Below are 24,949 nucleotides of genomic sequence, written 5' to 3' on the forward strand. Positions count from 1 at the left end.
ATGTATTTTCAATTTTAGAAAGGCATTGACTGGTTCTTGAGAACTGTGTTTGTGTAGAAAGCACAAATCAATAGGTTAGTTGAGCGATTAAAACTCAAATGGAGCTTTCAAAGGGATTCAACTTCTTTGTTGCAATTCTTAGTAGTCATTATTTCCCTTTTTATGATAAAAGGTATGTCTTTGAGATTTCTTTTTCAAATCTTGTTACAGCCCAAACTGAACCATTCTTGTGACAAAACCGAGATGCTACATGTAATAGACAGAGACCAACTGTGTACAAAGATGGGTTTAGAATAATTATATTTACTTTACAGATAGTCCCCACGACTCGGCAAAATCACTATTTTATTTGATATGGATGTGAAGACAAAAAGCACTTATCCAAGGAAGGAAGTGAGACCATCTTGCAGCTATTCCTTATGTGATTTGAACCAGAGAATCAAGAACATTTATCCATCCTCCAAACCCCACTTGTAACACTATACTTCAACAACATAAACCCACAAAACCAAAACATGAGATAAAATTTACTATTGTTTCCACTCTCATGTAACAATACGAATGGCCATGGTGACTCATATGGTGAACGGTTCAAGTAGAAGACTACTGAGATTTAATAACCCTTCTTAAGTTTACACGTTCACCATTTGAACCTATCAAGTATTATATTTTTGAATGAACATGAACCTATTAACAACGATCAAAAACATACTTGATAGGTTCAGATTCAGGCCATTAAATCTCAGAATTAGTAAAACTGAAGGAATGACCTTGAAGGAAATTATCGTTGCACGGTCAGGTTTTGTGTCGTTGGAGCCGGATCTGAGAAAATGTTGGTATGAGTTTCCCGACGTGGCTGTTCCAAGCTTGACAAATTTCTCCACATCTTTAAATCTTGACATGGGTACTGTTTGTACATTCTCGAACAATTTTTATCAATAAATAGTTTTGGTGAAACCACATAAACGTATCAAAACCATCGTTGATAAATGCAAAGAACCAACATCAGCTATAATGAACACACATGATGCTCAAAAAACCCTTTCAGCAAACTGAAGGTAGCATATGCGTCTAAATAACTCACAATCTTTAAACCCTAGAGCTTAGATATGCATTATCATGTATTTTTGTTGGAAGTAGCTCCGCAAATGCAAAGGGAAGTAGTCGTTGCATAAAGACATGACAATCATGACTTTTCATCCCGGAGAACTTTTGACATTTTTCAACACATCTAGAGAGATTTGAAACATACCCATCGGAGAACTTCACTTCTGATGCCACCCAGTTGAACAACACCGACTTTTTTTCCGATGACAATCTGAATATCGGAACTGGAACTTGTCCATTGCTTTTTATATGTAATTCACTTCTTGAGCAAATATCAGGTAAGTCCAACCTCGATTTTTTGCTATATTTTGTCTTTCCTAGGACATTCAATATTGTATTCACAATGTTCTCAGAAAAATTCTTTTGTATATGCATCACATCGAGGTTGTAGCGCAAAAGAAGATCCTTCCAATATGATAACTCCCAAAATATACTCTTCTTGTGTCAGTTGTGCTGAACTCCGTAAAAATCAGGCATATTGCCGGGAACATGCCAATTACCACCACGACAAACTGTTTCTTGAGCTCTGTAGTAATCGATTTGCGCTTCAATTTGTTCTCCATTTAAATATGGAGGAGGAGTGTCTCTCACAACCCTTTTGTGCCTAAACAATGTCTTGTTTCTTCGGTACGGATGGTGAATGGGAAGAAATCGACGGTGACAATCGAACCAACTTGTCTTCTTACCATTCTTTAACTAAAACGCATTTGTCATTCCATTACAGTATGGACAAGATAATCTCTCATGTGTAGTCCATCCAGACAACATCCCATAAGCAGTAAAGTCACTTATAGTCCACAAAAGCATCGCTCGCATCTTAAAATTTCGTTTTCGTTGAACAATCATACGTCCTCACCCTTGTTGACCACAAATCTTTCAACTCTTTTATAAGTGGTTGTAGAAAAATATCTAGAGATCTTTTAGGATGCTTCGAACCATGTATTAATATTGTCAAGAATAGAAAGTCCCGTTGCAGGCATTTCTCCGGTGGCAGGTTGTATGGCGTAAGAAAGACTGGCCATAATGAATATTGTCTCCATGACATTCCAAATTGACTAAATCCATCTGTGCATAATCCAAGATACACATTCCGGTTATTTCTAGCGAAATCTGGATCTACATTATTAAAATGTTTCCAAGCTCTTGCATCTGATGGATGAGTCATCTCACCATCCATCTGAATATGCTCGACATGCCATCTCATCCCTCCAGCAGTCTGCTCAAATTGGTACAATCTTTTCAACCTGTCTGAAATTAGTAGGTACCACATCCTTTGGTACGGTACCCTATTACACCCTCGTCCTTGCGGTTTGAATCATGGCTTCTTGCAGAATCGACATTCTTCTAACTTCTCATCATCTCCCCAATAGATCATGCAATTATCGATGCAAACGTCTCATCTCCGAAGGCAACCCAAGACTATAAACCTATTTCTGAAACTCATAATAAGAATCAGCAGACACATTATCTTCTGGCAAATACTCTTTTAAAAAGTCTACCCATGCATCCATGCAATTTTCAGGTAGATTATGATCAGTTTTAATATTCATTGTTCTAGCAGTCAACGAAGGCAACCCAAGACTATAAACCAATTTATGAATCGCATAACAAGAATCAGCAGACACATTGCCTACATGCAAATAATCCTTACACAAGTCTGCCCCTGCATCCATGCAATTTTTAGGTAGATTGTGATCAGTTTTAATATTCATCTAGCAGCCAACGACAATTTAGAGAGACTTTCTCTACAACTACTGTAAATTGGCTGATTCGCAACATCTAACATTTCATAAAAATATTTTGCATCTATGTTAGGTTCTTCAACTTCATCAGCTACAAATGATTTAGCTACCATATCATGAATCATATCATAATCTACCATCTGCTCCTCCTGATGGTAACTATTTTCATTAAGCAAATGATCAAACGGTTCATCCTGAAAATTGCTATTACTATTACTAGCTTCATTCCCACAATTATAACCTTCCCCATGTTGAAACCAAATATAGTAATATGGCGTGAAATCTCTATTTACTAAATGCTTCTATACTTTTCACAAGGGGCCAATTTTGAATTCTTGCATTTCTGATAAGGACATAACATCTTAGTGCTTTCATGCGTGAGCGGTGTATAATCTGCTTGATGCATAAATGTCTCCAGCCCTTCAAGAAATTATTTCGTCACTCCCCCGTTAGCATATCTGTGTGTATACATCCACCTCTGCAACTCGAAAATATTTCCATCACCGAACATTTTTTTTTCTTTCACGTTTTCAGTTTTTTTTGGTGGTGAAGTCACAATGTTCTCCGGTCTGCTATGGTGGTTTCGCTTCACGATCTAGGGGGGGGGGGGAGAACATCTCGTTTCCCTCCAAGCTTGCTGTAGAGATGTTAAATGGGCCTCATGTCCATGGGAGAGCCATGAACAAACCCAAATGGTCTCCTCATATTAAGCCCAAAATAAAAATAATCCAAATGGGTCAAAAACCATATTTGTCCAAAAATAAACGCGTAAACACATTTAGACTAGGCTGTCCAATAAACAAAAAAAAAGGGTTTCTAAACTGGGAGAAAGTGTCTCACTCTCATCTTGTCTCTCTCACTCTCTCGTGACGACTCTCTTCTGATTCATCTTCGATCGATTCTTAGAGATGTCTCTGACTTAACACATCTCCGTCTATCCATCTCTCCGGCTCTCTCACTCTCTCAGGTAGAAGAAAACACTCTTCTTCTTCAGATGGATTTCTCTGATAGTTTGCGAGATGGGTTTGTGTTGATGGATTTCTCTGATTGTATTAATGGGGTTTGATGTTATTGGTGAGAGTTGAATTTATAATCATAGTTTTTAATATGTGAAACTATTGAGTAATTTTTCTTGTTTTGTAGGTGGATGCGATTTGGATGAGGAAGATAAGGAAAATGCCTTAGATGAGGAAGCAAAAGAAAGTGTGAGGAAGAAGATCCGACTCAAATAAAGCCTTAAAGGTAATAATGTTTCTGTTGATAACTTATAACTTGTATTGTGTTGATGGTTTGTGTTGATGGAATGATGGGCTTGTGTTGATGGTTTGTTGTTTGTTGTTAAGGTAGACCGTAGATGTGATTATGTTAAGTGTTTATGTTACTTTTAGTGTTATGGGATTCTCTGATTTATAATTCTGTTGATGGATTGTGTTAAGTGTTTATACTCCTTGATCTTGTTGCTGGAATATGATTCATTATTAAGTGTTTGGTTTTGTTTCATTGTTATTTATATAATCTATTCTCGTAGCCACTGTCGTGCCGTGTTCTTTGGTTGGATTTACGATTTTTAAATAGAATTCATAGCCACTTCTGTGTTTCTTTGGTTGTAGTTACTTACTAGCTTCAGTAAAGTCAGTGTGATTTGTGTAAACTGTTAATAGTTTCAGTGTTCATTGCTTAACATGGTTAATTGCTTAGTGGTTATGTTATCACTTTGGTTCCGTTGTTTGCTTATAGTGATGAGTTTGGTTCTGTTGTTTCTTAACTTGATTGTACTGTTGTTGTATGCTTGTTTATGTTTGATTGTATATTGATGATAGTTTATATTCATTTTTTCAGATGGATAAGAGTGTAATGAGCTTGTATAATGACTACATGGTTGAGGATGATGGTTCAGAAGATTATGTATAAGGAAAGACTGAAGTTTAATTATGTATGTATGAACCTAATCTATGCTTTGGAGTTTGAATTATGTATGATACTTATCTATGCTCTGGAGTTTGGATTATGTATGATACTTGTCTATGCTTTTACATTGAGAACCTTATTTAAGCTTTTGGATTATGTATAATCTTTATCTATGCTTTTGAATTCTATAAAACATAACTAAGTTATGTTAAAAATGATTTTTTGTATTTTAACAATGTTTTATTTAATTGGGCTCCGCAGAATACCCAATTGGAATGGTCTATTTTGGTTTGGACTGGGTACAATTTGGGCTTAAAAAATATCCAATAAACTGCTTTGTCCATTTGGACATACCCATTGGACATGGACAACCCATTTGACATCCTTACTTCACGCGCATGTGGACCATGAGGCAGGCTCTTCAATTTCTATCGGCGCGGCGGCGGCGGCGATTTTTTTAAATAGGAGGTGAGACGTGGTGTCAAAGTTTGGCTACTGTTTTGGAACCACCGGCTCTTTTCTCTAATCTTAGATTATTTTCAGGATGGCGGACAGAGCTTTCAAGTAGGATTTCTTAGTGGTGGTGAAGGAGAGTCCGCCATGGTGATATTTTGATCGATTTAGAAGCCTGCTCCGCACCACATAGGCCGATATGTTTATTTTTACGTCTCTCTTGGTCCGCATTGTTTTTTTTTTCACTCTCGGATCTGGTCTTCATGTTGTTTGCTGCTTTATGCTTCTTACCTTTAGCTTGGCTGGCTCGGCTGAGTTCTCCGGTGTAAGTTGCTTCTCCTCCCGGTTTGATTCTCCGGTGGCGATGACCTTAGCTGATGTGGCGGCTGTCTCTGATGGTTTGTTCCGGCGAGCGTCGTCCAGCTCATGAGATATGTTTTGTATTTGGTTTACTATTTGGTTCGAGAATTATACCAATATTGTTTTACTAAGGCTTTGGCTATTTCTATTTTCTTTCTTTTTAATTTTTTCCTTCACTGTATTTCCAGTTGTACCAAAAAGGAAAAATAAATAAAAAAATCAATACAAAAGTTTTTTTAACAGAAAAAGTATTATTAGTATCAAATATAAACAAAACTATACAATAGTATCATGATTTTTAGTGAGAAAACTCCTCAACTATTTTTGAATCAGAAAAAAATCCTTAGTTATGTTTTTAATGTTTTAACCCCTGAACTTACAAACTCTAATGTATGTCACCCTCTATCTACGATTATGTGATTGAGGATGATAGAAGTTAACGATTTGTAAGTTGAAGGATTTAATACTATCATATAATCTAAGGGGTTTCTTCCGATTTAAAAAACAATTGAGAGGTTTTCTTTTTGTGAAACATTGTGACTGCCACTTGGATCAAACGGGTAAACCGACTTCCTGATGGATCCTAAATTAGATAAAGAAACAACTCAAGGTTGAATCTCACCCAACCTAAGCGATCCATGAAGAAGAGCTATGTACATATGATATTCTCAGCTGTGATATTTCTGCCGCTACAAAACCTCTAAAGATCATGCATAAATTAATATATTTTACTTAATAATTGATACAATCAGGTTTTACCCTTAAAAATATATAGCAAGTGCATAGTGAACCGAAATAGTATTTCAGGGATTGATCCACAAGGACTAAGGTTACACAACTACTCTTCGAAATTAGAGTTGAGCTAAGAGAAATGGGTTTGTTTGTAGTTTTCAGTTGCAATAATGTAAAAGCAGAAAGCAAAGAATGATGTAACCTTATGAATAAAAACTGTCAGGTGTTAGGAAATCTCATGAAACACAGATTGGATGACATGATTGCTCAACAAGAAATGTAGTAGTAACCGTTCTAGAACTCAAACCACTTAATTAGATTAGCCTACTTCCACAGTACTAAGCTCTATGTATTAGAATCCTAAAGACTAACTTCATTTGAATTTCAGTTACTAGACATGCATAAACATCGAGTTTAATATGTCCACGAAACTCCCTAAGATCAACTTCCATTGGTTAAGAATATTTCGCTCATCTAGTTTCATTCAGGTATTTAATGGAACAGTTTTAGTGCATTAAACAACCTATATATGGATCGGGAACTATGTGATCAATCCAGCTCAGGCACCAAGAACAACCTAAATGAAAAAACTTATAGACTATTTCCTATTCCATCAAATCACAATCATCAATCCACTGAAACCCTAAACCTAACAAAAGATCTGCTCAGACATAGATATTCAAGAGCATAAAATCACAGATTAAATCATAGCAATAGAAATCAATAAAAAGGGGTTTCAAAAAGCTTCTTTAGAAACAAAGTATGAACCGTCTTCCCAAATCTTACAAATCTCCATATCAAAGTAAAATCAAGGTAAAAGTAATGTAGTCTCCAAAAAAAAAGTAATGTAGTCTCCAAAAACTACTGAGAAAACTCAAAATAAAGGTCCAAACACGTCTGGCAGGAATCCTTAGGTTAAACTGGCTAAATGTTTTGAAAAACATGGTTTTTGTTTGCGCAGAACCGGCTCGGGATCGACCAGTCTTGTACGGGATCGACCGATTCATTTTTTAGCAATCAATTTTATTCAGTTGACTCGATCCAAAATTGCTCAGCAAAAATTTAATGAAATGGGATCAATCGATTCAAGTTAAGATCGACCAATCTGGCCCTGGAAAAGTCATTTTGCTCAATTTTGCTCCATTTTGCTTCATTCCTTGATTCTTGTGCCCAAAACTCTATTTTAACGTGTTTCAGTCTGAAAAAGTTCTATAGACACGAAAAAACTCGAAAACAGCTGTAAATCATAGTCAAGAATAGATTAAAATAAACTGTTTATTAATATTTAAATTCATTATAATTTATTTTTCTTCTTTTCATTATAATATTTTCCGGACAAAAAGGACAACATCCGTAAAAATATTATTTATTGTAATAAAAAATAATTTAGCTATTTGTTTTGAATGAATTCTTATAATAAAACATTATGTTAAATATATAATAAATACTTAAAATACTTTTATTATATATATTCTTATGAAATTATTATAAAAATAAAATTTTTTATAATAAGAGTTGATCATATAAATTATATATTAATCTTTTACATCTAGTCTGATTATAATACTATTTTATATCACATTTAACTTTACCCTAAATAATCAATTCAAAAATAAAATTAAACTTATAGTTTTCAATTAATACATCACTTAAATTTATTTTCACTGTTTTCTAAAAATAATATATATCAATTATATAAAATTTTAAGAATATATATTTATTGAAACTAAGATAATAAACTTAACTAAATTTAATTAATAAAACTTCTATGATTTATCAGTTTAAAACTCAAAAAATTGTATTTTAACTTGAAAGTAAATAAGTGAATCAGTCATATTTTTGTACATAAAATTGCAAATATATAAGAAAAAAATTATTATGATTTTAAATATTTTAATTTATTTTCATATATATAAGCCATGTTCGTTTACCTATCGCGCGACCTGCAATCTGCGACAAGCGACTTGCGACTTGCGACTGGTAGCAGGTTGTTCGTCTTTCTGTTGCGTAACTTGCGATCTGCGATTGGTCGTAAGTCGCATATCGCAGGTTGTTGTTCGTTTTGTTGTCATGTGACTGATCGCGCGACCATTCACAGTTTTTGATGCAAGTCACCCGAAAAAACATAACCTAAAAATTAAGAAAATTTTGATCGCTCTATTAGTCGCAAGTCGCAGGACACGTAAACGAATATAATTTTAGTCGCAGGTTTAATCGCATGTTGCAAATCGTAGGTCGGGCGACACGTAAACGAACGTCATCTTAGTCACTGGTTGTAGGTCATGCTACACGTAAACAAATATGGCAATACACTATAAAATAAAATAAATTACATAAAAATAAAAGAAAAATATTAACTCGCTATTAAAATTAAGTTATTTTAAAATATTTATATATAATGACCTTGTATTATATATTTTATATGAAATTGTATGTTATAAATGCTTTAACAAAAAAAAAATGCTTTAACCATCTATATATATATGTATATACTAGATGATTTCCCGTGCTCATGCACGGATACAAACATTTACAAAATAATAAAATTATTGTAATTGATTAACTTTTTATTTCTAATTATTAATAAGTTTAAATTATTTTGTAGTTTGTATATAAGAAAGACAAATATAACACTGTTCTAAACTACGTCATTTCGTTATCTTAATTAAATATATGATTTGGGGTATAAAATTTTGGATCGGTTAAGTTATTTTTGGTATGTTGAGTTGTATATATTTTTCAATTGAATTTTAATCATACTAAATCAGATTATATAATTTAATTTAATATCTAAGATTTGTAAATATGTATTTTTAGATTGATATATTTTGTTTCAGTTTAAATTTATGAGAAAAAGTTTAAGTGGTTATCAGAAGTTGTATAAGTGAATCAAATTTTAAATTTTTAAAAAACATGTCGATCATTTAGAGTTTTAGAACGTAATAGTATTGTAATTACTTTGATCAAATACCACATTCATAGGAAAACAATTTTCTAATGGAATTGGATTTGAAATAATTACTTGTTTATTTTTATAGATATTGAAATATTCACATAGTATTAGGCTTGAGAATCTGTAGTTATGAAAAGAAAAACTGTATGAAATTGTGTGAGAATTTGTTAAATAAGAGACTGAATAATTATCCAAAAAATAATTATTATTTTAGAAAATTTATAATTAAGAAAAAAAATTTCTTTAGTGTATTAAAAGTAAATACCGTTTTGGAAACTAAATTGACTTTTTCTTATGAAAAAGAATTATTATATTTAAAATGAAAAATATTTAACTAACATTATTAATAATTGTTGAAAAAATTTACTAGACAAAAAGTATCAAGAAATCTTTATGAAAGAGAGATTTATATAAAAGGATATTACTTTTTTTAAAAAGCAACATGTTTTAAATATCAAAAGTTACTATATTTTTGTTTTAAGATGTTATTTCTGATACTAAATTCCTTTTTTGATATTGATATGATTTTATAAAAAAAAATATTACCAAAAAAAAGAAAATAGAAATAGATATATTAGTAATGAAAATTAGTAAATAGTTTATGAAATTGGGATTTATATAAAAGGAAAATTTTTATTGTAAAATTACATGTTTTAAATATAACAAATTGCTATATATTTTTACTTTAAAGATATTCTTTTTATACTAAATTTCTTTATGATATTGATATGATTATATATAGGTACATACATATATATTAAAACGAAAACAAAAATAGTTTATAGATATTTTTTAAAATATATATAATTTCCTTTTTGTATAAAAAGTAATAATTAATAAAAACTAAAATATAATTTTGATAATAACAATTACAAAATAATAATAATTTATTAAAGTTAATAATGTAATAAACGTGAGAGATCAATTTAGTTCTAGAGATTAGACACGTTGACGTTGATCATTTTCCTAAAAACTAAACTTGATGAAAAGATAAATAAAATAGCATGATCAAATTATCACCGACGAGGATAACGGGGTTAACACAAGTGGGCGTCAAGGAACGCAATCGTTACATGACGTCGTTAGGGACAGAGACTGTGTATGGGTCATGGATTGACACAAATACCCTCAGGTGGCGTCGGACGCAAACAAACAAAGCACAATCATCTTCCGTCATCGCCTTTTATCTCTTCATTCATAAGATGGTCAGTCAGTGAGAGATCCCCTTAAAGCTTTCCTCTTTTATTTTGCCAGTTGAAATCTGAAAGATCCTTTGACTCATCGTCACTCTTGAAATCCTCATAAAGCCAAAAGGACAAAGCTTCAAGTCGCATCCTGATTGGCTGAATCTTGTGCAAAGTTCTTCTGGGTTTTTCTGGGGGTGAAAAAAGTCGGAAAGTGAATAGATGGGAAAGCTAGTACGCACATTCATCTAGTTTCGAAATCGCAAATGTTGTCGAACCAGTTCGTTATCTCCTTCTTCCTTCTTCTTTGTATCCCGATCGTCTTCTTCCTCGTTGCCCCTCATGTCTTCCCTCCTCCCCCACGCGAATCTCTCATCCCTATCGCCGACGAGATCGACGACCAGATCCTATTCCGCCGCGCCTCCGCGGGATCTTCCTCGCATCTTTCCTCCGGGAGCCCACAGCCTAAGCTCAAAATCGCCTTCCTTTTCCTCACAAACTCCGACCTCCATTTCGCGCCAATCTGGGATGGATTCTTCTCCGGCCATCCTCGATCTCTCTACAACGTCTACGTCCACGCAGATCCCTTCGTCAACAACATCACCAGACCCGGCAACGGCTCCGTCTTCCAGAACGCCTTCATCACCTCCGCCAAACGCACATCACGCGCCTCTCCCACTCTGATCTCCGCCACGCGCCGTCTCTTCGCCACCGCACTTCTCGACGACCCGGCGAACGCGTACTTCGCAGTCCTCTCTCAGCACTGCATTCCTCTCCACTCCTTCAGATTCGTCTACCAATCCCTCTTCGAATCACCCAGTTTCGATAAATCAAACCCGGATCCAACTTCCAAAGGGGTTCGAATCTGGTACCGGAGCTTCATCGAGCTCATCTCCGATGAACCCAGGCTTTGGAAACGCTACATTGCTCGAGGGAGATACGCTATGTTACCTCAAGTCCCCTTCGACAAATTCCGAGTGGGTTCTCACTTCTTCCTCATGACTAGGAGACACGCTCTTCTCACTGTCAAAGATCGCACCCTGTGGAGAAAATTCAAGCTCCCTTGCTACCGTTCCGATGAGTGTTACCCCGAGGAGCATTACTTCCCCACGTTGATGAACATGAAGGATCCACTGGGTTGCACCGGTTTCACTCTCACCCGAGTCAATTGGACTGCTACTGTCAAGGGTCATCCTTATTCCTACAAGCCTACAGAAGTCTCCTCCCACTTGATTCACCACCTCCGCCTTTCCAATCATTCAACCTCCTACTTTTTTGCTAGGAAGTTTATGCCTACTTGCTTGAAACCTTTGTTGGCCATTGCAGACTCCGTCATCTTTACGGATTGAATACCTTTCTTTTCTTGGTAAGTCCACCTCAACGAAAATAAAGTTTGTTTTTGGAAGATTTGGATATTGTCTCCTCTGCAACCAAATTGGAATGAGAGAAAAGGTGTTGTTATTTAGTTTCTTCATCTGAAGGCAATATGCAAGCAATCACCATCGCATGAGGCTGGAAAATACAAAAGGTATTGAGAGAGGATTGGATTTTGTATTCCAGATGATGATGATGATAAGCTTAGAAATTTTATGTGCTTGTCAAATGTTATCACACGAGAACGAGACATCGAGAGGGCTTAGATACCCAAGTTGTAGGGTTTTTTTTTTTTCTTATTCTTTTTTGGGTTTATAATCGAAGAATGCTGCTTTGCTTTTGCTTCTTTGGAACTAGTACTGTAGATAAACTCCAAATTCGTTGGGATTGTAGCACCAAGAAAGATATATATAAGCAGGATTGTTTATGGATTTGAAGTAAAGTATCAACTTCAAAGTCATACTTTACAGCTTCTTTTTCACCTCTTTAATTTCACCTTTTGATCTCTACACAAGGCTTGACAACTGCAATATGAAATATTGCGCTTCTCCATTTCTGTTGAAATATCAGATTTTCAGTTAAAGAAAATCAGGGAAGTATAAAATTTAACTCCGAAAGAATCTAAAAGACATAAGAGTACAACGCATACGAAAGATATTATTCAAATGTTGTCCGATCCGTGAATGTGGTTTGGTTGTACACCACGCGTCTATAAAATTAATCAAATCTAATCTGTAATCAGCAGTTGTTGAGTGTTGTTATAAATGCTTGGAATCTTTAAAAGGATTCAACACGTAGCCTTGCAGTTGGGCCGGGCGCTTGTATATGATTGACTCCAACAGCTATTGATTTTCTCTTAAATTAATTTATTATTTGCATAATTATTACTTATCTGATAAATTATAAAAACAGTAAAAAAAAATATATCTCCAAGAATATAAAGCAAACAGTAAAAGATACTTTTGAAATCCAAAATGAAAAGAAAATGTCTTCCTACTTAGTGTCTGGAAAATCATAGTAGATTTTTTTTTTTAATAAAAAAAAAAATCGTAGTAGCTCAAAATATAAAATATTTGCTTTTCTCAAGCACAGACTGCAGAATAAAGTGGATCGATAGTCAGCAAGATGGATATCTAAAGGAGGGAAGAAGATTCTCATCAAATTTATTGCATTGGTCTTACTGACATTGTTATGTTTAACTTCTTGTTTCCTCTAGATATATGTGAAAGACTTGCGAATGCCATTACACATTTCTAGCAGAGTTAGAATACTCCTAAAAAGAGCTTTACTGGGGAAAATGAGAAAACTTTGTTTACCAAGAGAGGAATGTGTTATTGGGTTTCGTATGATCGACTAGTTTAATCTGGCAATTTTGACAAAATATGTTTGGAGATTACTTCAATTTATAGACTATTTTTAGCTTGGGTTTTGCGCGGTAAGTGTTGTAAACTTAATTCACCATTGCAAATAAGTACTACGAATACTCCTTCTGGTGCAGCCATTAAATCAGTAGTTGAACCAGAGGTCGATCCAATACACAACTTAATCCGTCAAGGCGCCAACCAAGACATATGCGAAGTGAAAACATCATATCTTACACACCGGGAGGGATTTGACCATGAAACCAATTTTCATGGATTCTACACTCATTAATCTTTCTTATCCAAGTGTAATCCATCCCAAATCTATCCTGATCAAAAAGATATGAATTTTACAAACCAAAGTTTTTCAGCCCATCCTCGAGTATCAAAGTTTAGAAGTTGATTCAAGCCCAGTGAAGAAGCGGCCCGACGCAAAAAATCTTATGGACTTTAGGATGGATTTCTTTAGGTTTCCAACAAAATAAGAATGAGGGGAAATGTCCACCGAAATCTGAAGTTATGGCCCATTTTTCAAAACCGACCAAACAAGATCTACATTTGCCTAAATTAGAAGATCTGGATTTGCTACCAAACCAAACACAATTCTGGCAACAAAGAGTTTTTTCAGCTTCTAGAGGCCCTCTCAAATGTCCCAAGGAGCACGAGACCACACTGGATATGGCGGATCCTTGAAGAATATACTAGATCTTGACCCGCGCTTTAAAAACGTGAAATTTATTTCTTTTAAAATGACAAATATTTTTTAATTATAAGGGATCTTGTTTTTATAGTATAGATTATCTATTATAGTTACAGCTTTATTGATTGTTTATGTTTTTAAAATATTATTAGATTTTGAAATTGATTTACAAAGTTATACATTTGTCCTCATATAAATTTTTTAAATAAATATTTTCTTGTAGTTTGAAAATATTATTTTTTTAATTCACCTAACTATTATTTTGTGAAAATTTCATAAATTTCTCCTCTTAGTTTACAATATTTTATATATGACAAAATCATATAACAGATTAAATATTTGTTGGGGTCAAAATCGGTTGCGACAGAGTTAACGTCTGAAAGTATCGAAGAAACAATTGGCTGGAAAATCAAAGTAAGAACTTGTTAAGAATTCAAAAAAAAATTATACGAAGAGTTCTCGAGAAAGATTACTCAATCTTTCGAATAAACGATTCCCGAGCATCGAAACAACTCAACGAGCATCGTCAGACCCACCAGAAAGCTAGCCAACTCGCCATCGTTTGGTTGGATTGATCAAATCTGCCTCGTCTCTAAACCCTCGTAGCTTCCTCCTTCGAGCCTCGACTGAACTGACTCTTGTTTCTTCTTGATTGGAGTTACCGTTGGAAACTTACGACAAAAACCGAAAAGACATGTTGTCTCGTAAAAGTTAAAACTGATCGTCTAAAACGACGACGGTTAACTTAACACCTCGGTCAATTTGAGTTATTAAAAAATTGACATTGCATCAAAGGTTGTCTTTCGATAAGATCGTAAAAACGTCCAAAGTCGAAAAACGACCCAAAGGGTCTAAAACGCGACTAAGAGCCCACTTACGATTTTTATGAAATCAGGCCCAAAGGTTGCTATGACGGTCTATCTATTGTTTGCAAGAAAAGATAAATGGAAAGTCCGAGGATAAATGTCAAGTTTCCGAAGATAATCATGAAGTTTGAAGAAAATGGATTATTTCCGCAAGAAGATAAAGACTTGGGAGAAAAGAGGAAGAAGGTAAACCGACCTAAGGAGGAGTATATAAGGAATGCTAGGGCAGAAGGTGCAGAGACACAGAAAACTCATCCCTTAGACCAATTTAGACATTTTTCCGTTTTTGTTATCGAGCTGCGCTCAATTAGGTTTACAAGTCTTAGGTGGTTAGAACTAGGAAACTCACTAACAGCTCTTGCAGCCGGGGCTTTACCTGTTGTAATCGCTCATACGCAAGTTCAGAATAAGATCTTCTTGCTCTCATTTTTCATTTTTATCAATTCATAATTTCGTCTGTTTACATAATCTGATTGCTTGACGTTGGTTTAACATAAATCTGGGACCTCTGGGAAAGTTAGGGTTTCTTGACTTTCCTTATTTTCGAAGAAATTGATGGTGTAAATTTTGGTTCCCACAGTTTGGCGCTAGAAGGATGGGGGGGGGGGATACGGATCAATCTAACTCTCAGCCGCAAATGCTCGATCAAATATGTCGACAGACAACCTGCAAACTCGTGTTGATGGAGACATCAGCGATAACGTTGGCACCACTCTTGCAGCGAACGTGTCCGTGGTTAATGCTAATGCTAACACCGTAGCATTCGAGAAGATGTTCACCACCTTCAAAAAGAAGTCGGAAGAACATGAGAAGCTCATCGGCTCTCTTGCTAAACATGTCAAAAACCTAAAGGCGAAGACCAGGGCTGTCCTTCCCCTCAAAGCCACAAAGCTTCGCGGAAGAAGACTTGATTTCGCGACTCCGCTCGACAGACCAGAGAACACGCAAGATAACCTGACAACAGAAAATCTTGACGAGAACACCCCTGCTGTCACATGGAAAAACTTGGAAAACCTTCCACCTCCCGAGCGGGAAACAGAGGATAACGAGCGTGAACAATTCGACTTGGATCCCAGTAATCAGTCTGACAACTAGGACGAAGACGTTGACGTGCATCCGAGAAGAACCAGAAGACACGTCGTTCGTCACGATTCTTCGTTCGAGAAGCCATGACCGAAGAAGAGGAAAATCTCTTATGGGTGGAACAGGAGAAACTACTCGAGGAGCAGGCTCAAATCACTCGCAGCAAACACCGACAAGCTCAGAAAACTGCTGACGACGATTCTGAAGAAATCTGCAATCTCCGTGATTAAAACGTGAAAACTACAGTGGAGGTGAAAGAAGTTAAGTCTCAAATTCACCATGCTACCAGTGTCGCGCCCGAGATCGACAGAATACTCGAAGAGGCCCGGAAAACCCCTTTCACCGCTCACATCACCGAGGTCAAAACCTCGGATCCGGGAAAGATTAGGGTTCCCACTTACGATGGCACCGGTGATCCTAAGGCACGCCTACAAGCCTTCTAGATCACGATGGGGCGGGCCAGATTCAGGGAGAACAAAAGAGACGCTGGCCATTGCCGACTCTTCGTCAAAAACCTTCGAGGAGAAGCACTCGAGTGGTTCTCCCGACATAGGCGAAACTCCATCAGAAGTTTCCGCCAACTCTATTCGGAGTTTCTCAAACAGTACTCTATGTTCATAGACAAAGAAACTTCCAACGTCGATATTTGGAGCCTAGCCCAGAGAGAAGACGAACCTCTCCGCGACTTCATGAGCAGATTCAAACTCGCCATGTCAAGGGTTAGTGGAATAAGTGACAAGGTGGCTATAGATGCGCTCAGAAAGACGCTCTAGTACAAGTCGAAGTTCAGGAAGTGGATAACCCTCGGCAAGTCGCAGTCGATCCAAGACGCCCTACATAAGGCCACTGATTACATCACCATCGAAGAGGAGACTAAAGTCCTGTCGCAAAAACACAAGTCGGCAAATACATCCTCAAAGGACGCGACATCAAACCAGAGATCAAAAAAGAAGAACTCTCGTAACGACAAATATGTTCATCACGAGATGGAAAAGCTTCAGCGGGGGCATAACTATGCCATCAACTCTGGATCAGAACAAGGAAGAACTTCGGGCAACACATGGACCCGAAATTCAAGTTATGATGAAAACACCTTCTGCGACTTCCATCAGACTAAAGGCCACTCAACTATCAACTGAAAAGTTTTTAGGGCAAGATTGGCCGCAAAATTGCTCGCAGGGGAGCTCTCTAGTGTAACCAGAGTGAAGGATCTCTTCTGCGATTCTGACCGTCCTCCAAAAACGATAAAACTCCACAAGTAGAGAACCCTCCTCAGATAAATCAAGCGGGTGAGAGCGCGGGAGGAGACATAATGAGAAAGGCAATGACAATAGTCATCGCACGATAAACATGATCATCGAAGGATCACAGTACTGCAACGATATGGTGTCATCCATCAAAACCTACCAGCGGAAAGTAGAGATGACCGTAAACTGGCCAAATTGGTATCCGCCCCGTGATGCCCCAAAAAACTCGATCACCTTAGAGGACGAGGAAGCCGGCGGAATCGACCAGCCTCATTGAGATCCGCTCACTACAAGAAAACACAATATTAACGACGGCTAAATTCGTAGTAACTTCCTCGTAAAAAAGGCGTTACGAGGAATTAGCTAGGAAACACGTTTCGTCGTTATTCGTTCGTCGTAACGCATATTTCCTCGCCTATTAATCGTAAATTAGCGAGGAAAAATTTTGTCGTAAAAACGAAGAACATCATTTGTCGTAAAAACCACGTAAACTTTCCACGTAAGGAGGACACTACATTTCCTCGTAAATACCTCGTATGCATTTCCTTGTAAATCACACGTAAATCATATCACGTAAAATACTCGTTAAACTTTCCTCGTAGTTTTCGATTTCTTGCTTATTTTTGATTTTTTTTCCTTTATTTTGTTTTAAGAACGTTTAGAATATTGTATTTGAGAATTATATAAGCTCATTGTCGACCTATGTAAAAACCACCTTCAATCAGTAAAATAGTATGCAAAGCATTTACTTTTCAAAGAGTGTTATTATAGTTGTTCTTTAGAATTCTAAATGTGAGAAGCATTATAGATTTACTGAGCTCGTTGGTTCTATAGGTTGTTTGAGAGATTCATCAGCCTTGAAGATCATTCATCAGCCTTGAAGATCACAAATTGAGAAAGTCAATCAAAACCACGGATGGAGAGAGTCAATCATCAACTATCCATCACCATCTCCTTCATCGATCATCAATCATCTATCCTTCAAACCATTGAATCCCATCTTATCTCTTTATTTTAGTTATTTGTTTTTATTTGTTTCATTCATCATCTCATTGTTCTTCCTTTGATTTCAGGTTACATTGGACTAAAGGGACATCAACTCATCCATCGATCACCTCCATCTCTACCGGTTTCTCGACCATCGCTATTCCATCGACCGTCTCACCGTACTTGGTTCCGTGGCTATATCACCTTTTTACGTGTGGGAAAGTATTTCGGCTACAAAGCAATTAATATCGTTGGGGAATTAGACAGAAGATTCATTCAGAATATGAAGTTAAAGTGTAAGAGGATCCTTGGATCCCAACTACACCAGCAAGGCATGCACGTCCAAATGATCTGTTGGTTTACCCGAGAATGGCGGTCAATGATTTTTTTGAAAGCGATTCAAAGGTATGGGATATTGAGATGCTTGAAAACTTTATCGTTCCTGATGACATACCACTGATTCGTAGCTTAGCGATAAGTCGAACCACACATCAAAATATTTTTTGTTGGAGTTTTATGAAGAATGGTCAGTATACAGTTTAGTCTGGATACTGGGATGCAAGTCTGGATCACTAAGCTTCAAGCATTTGCTTGGAAATCAGAAGATGTTCCATCTTATATGGCAACTGGTAACATGACATGTAACTGTAACGCAGAACATGACACGTTGTCATATGCGATGTGATAATCATTTTCCTGGATGTGGGGAACAAGATGAGTCTCTCACTTATGCCATTTTTGAGTGCTTGCTGGCACTACAAGCATGGGCTTTATCAGCTACACCTTCTAGCTCAAACATTTTCCTGGTCTCGAGTGTCTACACTAGTATGAATTATCTCTTCTAGTGAAAGCAGTATAGATGACCTAGAATTAGATTAAGATTTTTATATGTGGATAATTTGATATCTGTGAAAATGTTGAAATGATAAACTATTATGAGGAATAGACATGGATCCATTAGAACAGATCAACCATGAAGAAGAGTGCCAAGTTTAGTTCTCTGCAAAATGCAGTAAAGGCTACAACAACACAACCATCAGACAATACTGATTCACAAGTCGTATGGTTATAGAACATATGTATGGTGGATGGATCATGATCATCTACATCACAGTTCGGTGGACATGGATGGGCGTGGAAAGACACATCTGGTTACATTCAACTAATGGATACAAGGAACATAAAGCAGTGAGAGACCTCTCTGCTTTCAGAGTTATCATCACTAATTTGGACAATGGAGAGTATGTTACATCAGTCTATTTGCCAAAACTTTGAAATAGCCAGTAAAGATTTAATCACCATGATTACAAAAATTTAAGCATGGCCTAATTTTTCAATAGAGTTTCAGGAGATGTCTATGCTTCAAAGTAGATTCCAGTCCATAGGAGCTACCAACGCTTAAACTATCGACTACTTGTTTTGAATTTTCAAAAGTTCAAGCTTGTATTATCTTTACCGGTTCAATTTATACACTGGCTTGTAAGGCAATAGAAAATCAATATGAGATTTGCGTTGTTTTCTCCTCCAATAAAACAAAGGATTATTATTCAGAGGGCTCGTCCCAACTCGAACTTCCATGATGGATCCCTTTGCACCACAACGCTCTAATGAACAAGAGTTCTTAGCCTTGGTATAATTAAAAGTCGTAACTTATAGCGTTTTAAGCTTCAACAAGAACAGGTCACTGAAACCAAAATACACTAAGAAAGCCATTATTTTATTTTTTTCAGAAAAGAACCATAATAAAAAAACTTACAGATTAGAACCACATTGTATTAACTATAGTTAATTTGGAAAACCTTCTAAAATAGAGACAAGTCTGGGAAACTTTTCTAGATAATTTCAAAACAGTTAATTTTACGAAAAAGCTATATTAGAAAGAAAAGAAGAAAAGAGAGAACTTTTGGAATTTTCCAAAGTCGGAAGAGTGATGAAGCTGCGGAAAACGACGAAGGCGAGCGTGAAAGCCACAAACAGACTCACTCAGCCGTTCACACACTCTCTCTCTCTCTCTCTTTCTCTTTCTCTCTTCACAGTTCCCAAAACATTTCGAAAATGCAAACCCTAACGCTCCTCGTCGTGGCTCTAACCATCGCCGGACGAGGTTTCAACAGAGCGGCAGCCTTGGGAGGAAACACCAACAATGTCTACTCGCCTTGCTCCGACACCAGAATCCAGAGATCCGATGGATTCACCTTCGGAATCGCGTTCTCTTCGCGTGCTTCTTTCTTCCTGAACCAGACGGTTCTTCTCTCTCCATGCGACCGTCGACTAACCCTGGCCGCCATGAACTCTCAGCTCTCTATCTTCCGTCCTAAGATCGACGAGATCTCTCTGCTCTCCATCAACACCTCTGCCTTCTTCCCGGTAGACTCCGATTCTTTTTTTTTGATTATATATTAATACTAATTTTGTGATTAAATCAGAGTTTAGATTTGGTTGACTTATACTCAGTGTTAGTATCAGATTTGTTTTTCTTATAACGACAAGTCAAACATGAGTCTTTCTACTTTTGGTAACAAGTCCTTAATAGTTTCCATTTTAAGTCAATGTGATTACCACCTGAATGTTCTTCAATTGGTAGTGAAATTCAAACTTTTTCTTTTTTTGAATTCATTTTAGGAAAATGCTTGTCTCAGTGGATTTAATTGACTTTGGTTTCTTGAATATTCCACTGCATTATGTTGACATTACACTTGTTAGATTGCTTCAGCTCTCTACTAACACAAGTCTTATAAATATTCGAGGTTGAATATCAGATTTGGTTTTTGAGTGATTTCAAATTAACCCATGACTAGTTTCAAACATCACTGGCTCCCATCATGTTTAATTATTATACGCATTGGCTTTACAAGTAGTACTTGATTTGGTTAATGCAGCTGGCTATAAATATGTTGTTTTTGAATGCAAGGACAACTATGGTGGATATATGGTGGCTTTCGCTGGTCGGAAATATGCAGCTAGGTCTCCTCCGGCTTTTATTGCTAACTCCACCTACACCGTTACCAGTTTTACTTTGGTAGATCATCTTCCCTGTCTCAAATAATCTTTATTATGTAGGCTCCTCCTCCAAGGACCTCTTGTCATGGCTCTGCATTTTTCTTTTTGTAAGGTGATGGAGTTTCAGAAAGGTAGGCTTCAAAACCTCTTCTGGAAGAGAGACGGGTGTGCGTCCTGCAAGGGGAACTCCAACTTTGTGTGCCTCAACAAGCAAGATTGTGCTATCAGAACACCCAGCTGCAAAGGCCGAGGAGGCACTGTGGACTGCAGTCTCGGTATCCAGCTTGCGTTTTCCGGGACTGACAAACACTTGGCGGTTCTTAACTCGTGGTATGAAGTCGAGAACATGAAGCAATATTCTCTTTACGGTCTCTATTCCAACCTCAAGAGCTCTCTTACCAGTCAGTTCAACAATTTCTTCTAAACCTTCCTTTTTTTTTCTTTTTAACAAGCTGTATGGAATGTAAAACCAAATTTGCAGAAATGGTTATGGTATGACCCGTAATGTCCTTATTCAAGTCAATTCTTGTTTGGCTCAACCACACATTTGATTTTAATCCACTTACAAAAATCAATTCTCATACATATCAATCGGTTCTGGTTCAGCAGTACTACTCTCTTCATAAATAACACACCCAAAGACTTCAGTAAACCATCCAATTTTGATCTCGGGTTAGATTTGGTTCAGCTTTAATAATCATACGGGTGGTTTTTTTAATCCAAATCTAAAACTGATTCTGCAAACTAAAGCTCAACTTAGATATGGAAAATCAAAAAGCAAGAGATGCATTCAAATCAAATGTGTGTTCTCTTCTCAGTGGAAACTCGCAGCATTCAGACAAAACTCTGGCAGCTGCACACTATAACTTTTTGGTCCTGTGACAATTACATGATTCCTATGACAACATTTTTCTTTTCTCCTCAACATATCTGTCAATTTTTATAACAGCTTCTTCTAGGGCCGTGTTAGCCTCCTCTTGTGGCGTTTCTGGTCTCACCTCAACACACAAATATATATATATATATACGTGTAAATCAAGACACTGAATATGTGCTTCTCTTGAGTTTGGCTATGATGAAGAGGCAAGGTTGGTGACACCAAAGTAAAGAGTCTTCTGGTTGAAAGCATTTATGGCATAATCAACCTGAAGGTGACCCAACGGGGACTTGAACCGTAGCCCATACCCGAACCCATACCCAAACCCCGGCTTCCCATGTCTCAACGACGGGTGTCCTTAAACCAAATTCCAATTGATTTCATCAATTTTAGTGTTCAAAACACAACTTCTTTATGGTTCAGATGAGGAGCTTACCGGGGACAAGACGGCTTGAACCTAGGTCCGTTCCACAATCCAAGAAGATTGTTCCTTCTGTCATCTTGTTCTGCAAACAAACAAGGAACCAAAGGCTCACTAAAATGGTTTAGAGGAGCCACAATAAGAGTAAGGCAACAGCTCCTCATTTACCAAAGGCAATGCCAATTCTGTATTAGCAACGAGGCAAGAACGTCCGGATCCAACAGCGCCCTCACCATATCCACGAACACTGCCTAGCCCACCAATGGCAAATGCTTGATAAGGAGCCATGTCTCCTACAATTGACCCACCTGTCAGGCTGTCACAAAAAAAAAAATAAAGAGAGGAGGTCATAAGAATCCACACCAAAGCCTCACCTACTTGTCAAGATTCAGCCAGTAGTACCTTGCTAAGAGAAAGGCCGGTCCCAACCTGACACCTTTTGATGCGACAAATTTGAAACGGTTGAAGATAAGCCACTTGGACACAACCGGAATACCTTGTTCTATTTGCATGCTGAACTGAAGAAGCAAAACACATGTATGAGAGATTAGAAAAAAAAAGAAGGGTTTTGGTGGGATATTGAAACAGAAAGTGAAGAGAGCATCTTCTTCTTACATGAGAAAGACCTTGGTCGTTAGCCTTTGCAAACCGGGATTCTTGCTTTAAAACGACCATACTGTCATGAGTATTTCCACTGCATAGGCAGAAACATTTCTAGGCCCATGTAAATTATCAGTCTTATGCTAGGGATCAGTGAAACAAAACTCAACGTAAGGTAATATCACCTGCAGGTTACAGGGAATCCATCCACGTCTCTCGTTATCAAACGTCCTTCATCGTTCATAGGACGCACATGCTGCACCAATATTGCTCTTGTAAGTAGATGAACAAAATATTGGTTCAAGGTGTGGAGGAGGAGAAGGTACCTCAAACTTAACACTGGTTGTGCTGCTCCACTTTGAACTCGCCGGCTCACTCAAGTCTAAACCAACTGCCAGTTTAGACAGATTTACACCTCCGCTTCCTGACCGGGAGAAATTGTCATATGGAGTTCCGTGGACTCCAATCTCAGGTGACAAAGAATGCTGTGACATTATTTTGAAGCTATTATAAAATGCAGTTTTTGATATATATATATATATATTTGTTTGATGATGGTTGAAACCTGTATAAAGAAGCACTGTTGGGGACGCCATTCGGATCTAGGTCTCCTAAAAGCCACGAGCACGTTGGAATCATACAACCCTTTATCCCACGATACATCAAGCTTCTCGCTTCCTCCAAACAAATTCGGATGCTTTATACAGAGGCTGCCAACATACAGAGACCACCCAAACCAACATTGTCAGTTCTGCAGAGTCAAAAATTATCATTTAGAGTCAAAGAACTTGCCTGCCAATCACTAGAGAGAGAGGACTGCTAGTGTCCCTGTTAAAAAAAAAATATATGATAGATTTTCTCAAGTAAGTATTGATTAATGTTTTAAGTTGAAGAATAGATTTTGATGGGAGCAAACCTGAAAGCAGGAAACATTAAAGAAGTACAAAGCTTGTGAGTGAAATCCACATTCACATCAATCTTGGCTGAAATGCAATCAAACAGAAGCAAAAGCAATTCACAACCAAAACTGATAGATACTTCAATCCCATCATACATCTTTTACCACTTTCAAAAGCAAACACAAAATTCTTTAAAAAAAAGAAAAGAAAGTGTTTTCCCTTACAAACAACCAATGTATCTATACATAAATTATACAATCAACTATGGTTGTGGCTAATTTCACAATAAGTTCTCGTTTTTTCAACAATTAATTTGAGATAGTGTAGAACAGAAGGAGAACATAAGAATGGACCTCTGCCAGCGTGGATGCTCTTCTGAGCTCCCATGGCGATGGCCTACGAGAAAGTTCAAACATAAAAGAGAACCCAATACAGGATTTGGCGTAAAGAAAAACAAGCAATGGCGTTACTGTTTCTGATTTAAAACTGAGGAGAAAAAGAGGAATCTCTGTTTCGTGGGATTGCAGAGGATTTTGATGCCTACGATGTGTAGAGAAGGAAGGAAGTTTTGGTTTATCTCTTTCGTCTTTATTCTCTTCTGCGTTCTGGGCTTTATGCACGTGGGCCATCTCTACTGTCATATAATGATACTAGAGAAACTCAAATGATTCATAGAAAAACGGTAGAACTTTTATAAATTTATAATATTGAAACTTTAAAATTTTATTATCTATAGAGATATTAATTTATAGAAATTTATTTATTTAGATTTTTTATTTTAAAATATATTTATTTTAAGATGAAAAAAATATTTGATTTACTATATAGAGACTAATTGTTATTTTTTTGATATTTGACATTTATATTAATTTTATTATATTATTTTGTGTATATAATATATAGAGAAAAAGACAAAAATAGCACTAAATCAAGTTTTTGTTCCCAAATTAGCACTCAAGGTCAAAAGTCACAAAAATAGCACTTAATGTTTTATCAAAAGTCACAAACTTAGGGTTTAGAGTTAAAGGGTGGGGTTTAGGATTTAGGGTTTAGGGTTTAGGGTTTAGAGTTTAGGGTTTATGGTTTAGGGTTTAG

The 24,949-nt window shown here is 36.7% G+C and overlaps 3 protein-coding genes across 3 annotated transcripts; 2 read left to right on the forward strand and 1 right to left on the reverse strand.

Annotated features, from left to right (window-relative positions):
- The first annotated feature begins 10,345 nt into the window (after nt 1-10,345).
- On the forward strand, nt 10,346-12,112 carry LOC106328092. Its single transcript, XM_013766454.1, has 2 exons — nt 10,346-11,805; nt 11,846-12,112. The coding sequence occupies exon 1, from the start codon at nt 10,706-10,708 to the stop codon at nt 11,786-11,788; it is 1,083 nt and encodes a 360-aa protein (XP_013621908.1). The 5' UTR covers nt 10,346-10,705; the 3' UTR covers nt 11,789-11,805; nt 11,846-12,112.
- Nucleotides 12,113-19,967: 7,855 nt separating this feature from the next.
- On the forward strand, nt 19,968-21,599 carry LOC106336279. The gene is made up of 3 exons (XM_013775067.1): nt 19,968-20,424; nt 20,969-21,076; nt 21,170-21,599. Exons 1-3 carry the CDS (start codon nt 20,113-20,115, stop codon nt 21,479-21,481), a joined length of 732 nt encoding a protein of 243 aa, XP_013630521.1. The 5' UTR covers nt 19,968-20,112; the 3' UTR covers nt 21,482-21,599.
- Nucleotides 21,600-21,822: 223 nt separating this feature from the next.
- Nucleotides 21,823-24,447, reverse strand: LOC106336278 (outer envelope protein 80, chloroplastic). The gene is made up of 11 exons (XM_013775066.1): nt 24,208-24,447; nt 23,872-23,938; nt 23,748-23,783; nt 23,521-23,665; nt 23,282-23,440; nt 23,141-23,211; nt 22,971-23,049; nt 22,758-22,873; nt 22,524-22,671; nt 22,371-22,440; nt 21,823-22,291 (listed from the first exon to the last, which is right to left on the reverse strand). The coding sequence occupies exons 1-11, from the start codon at nt 24,239-24,241 to the stop codon at nt 22,128-22,130; spliced, it is 1,089 nt and encodes a 362-aa protein (XP_013630520.1). The 5' UTR covers nt 24,242-24,447; the 3' UTR covers nt 21,823-22,127.
- Between the last annotated feature and the right edge of the window lie 502 nt (nt 24,448-24,949).

This window comes from Brassica oleracea, chromosome C3 (genome assembly GCF_000695525.1).
Source record: "Brassica oleracea var. oleracea cultivar TO1000 chromosome C3, BOL, whole genome shotgun sequence".
Classification (NCBI taxonomy): domain Eukaryota; kingdom Viridiplantae; phylum Streptophyta; class Magnoliopsida; order Brassicales; family Brassicaceae; genus Brassica; species Brassica oleracea.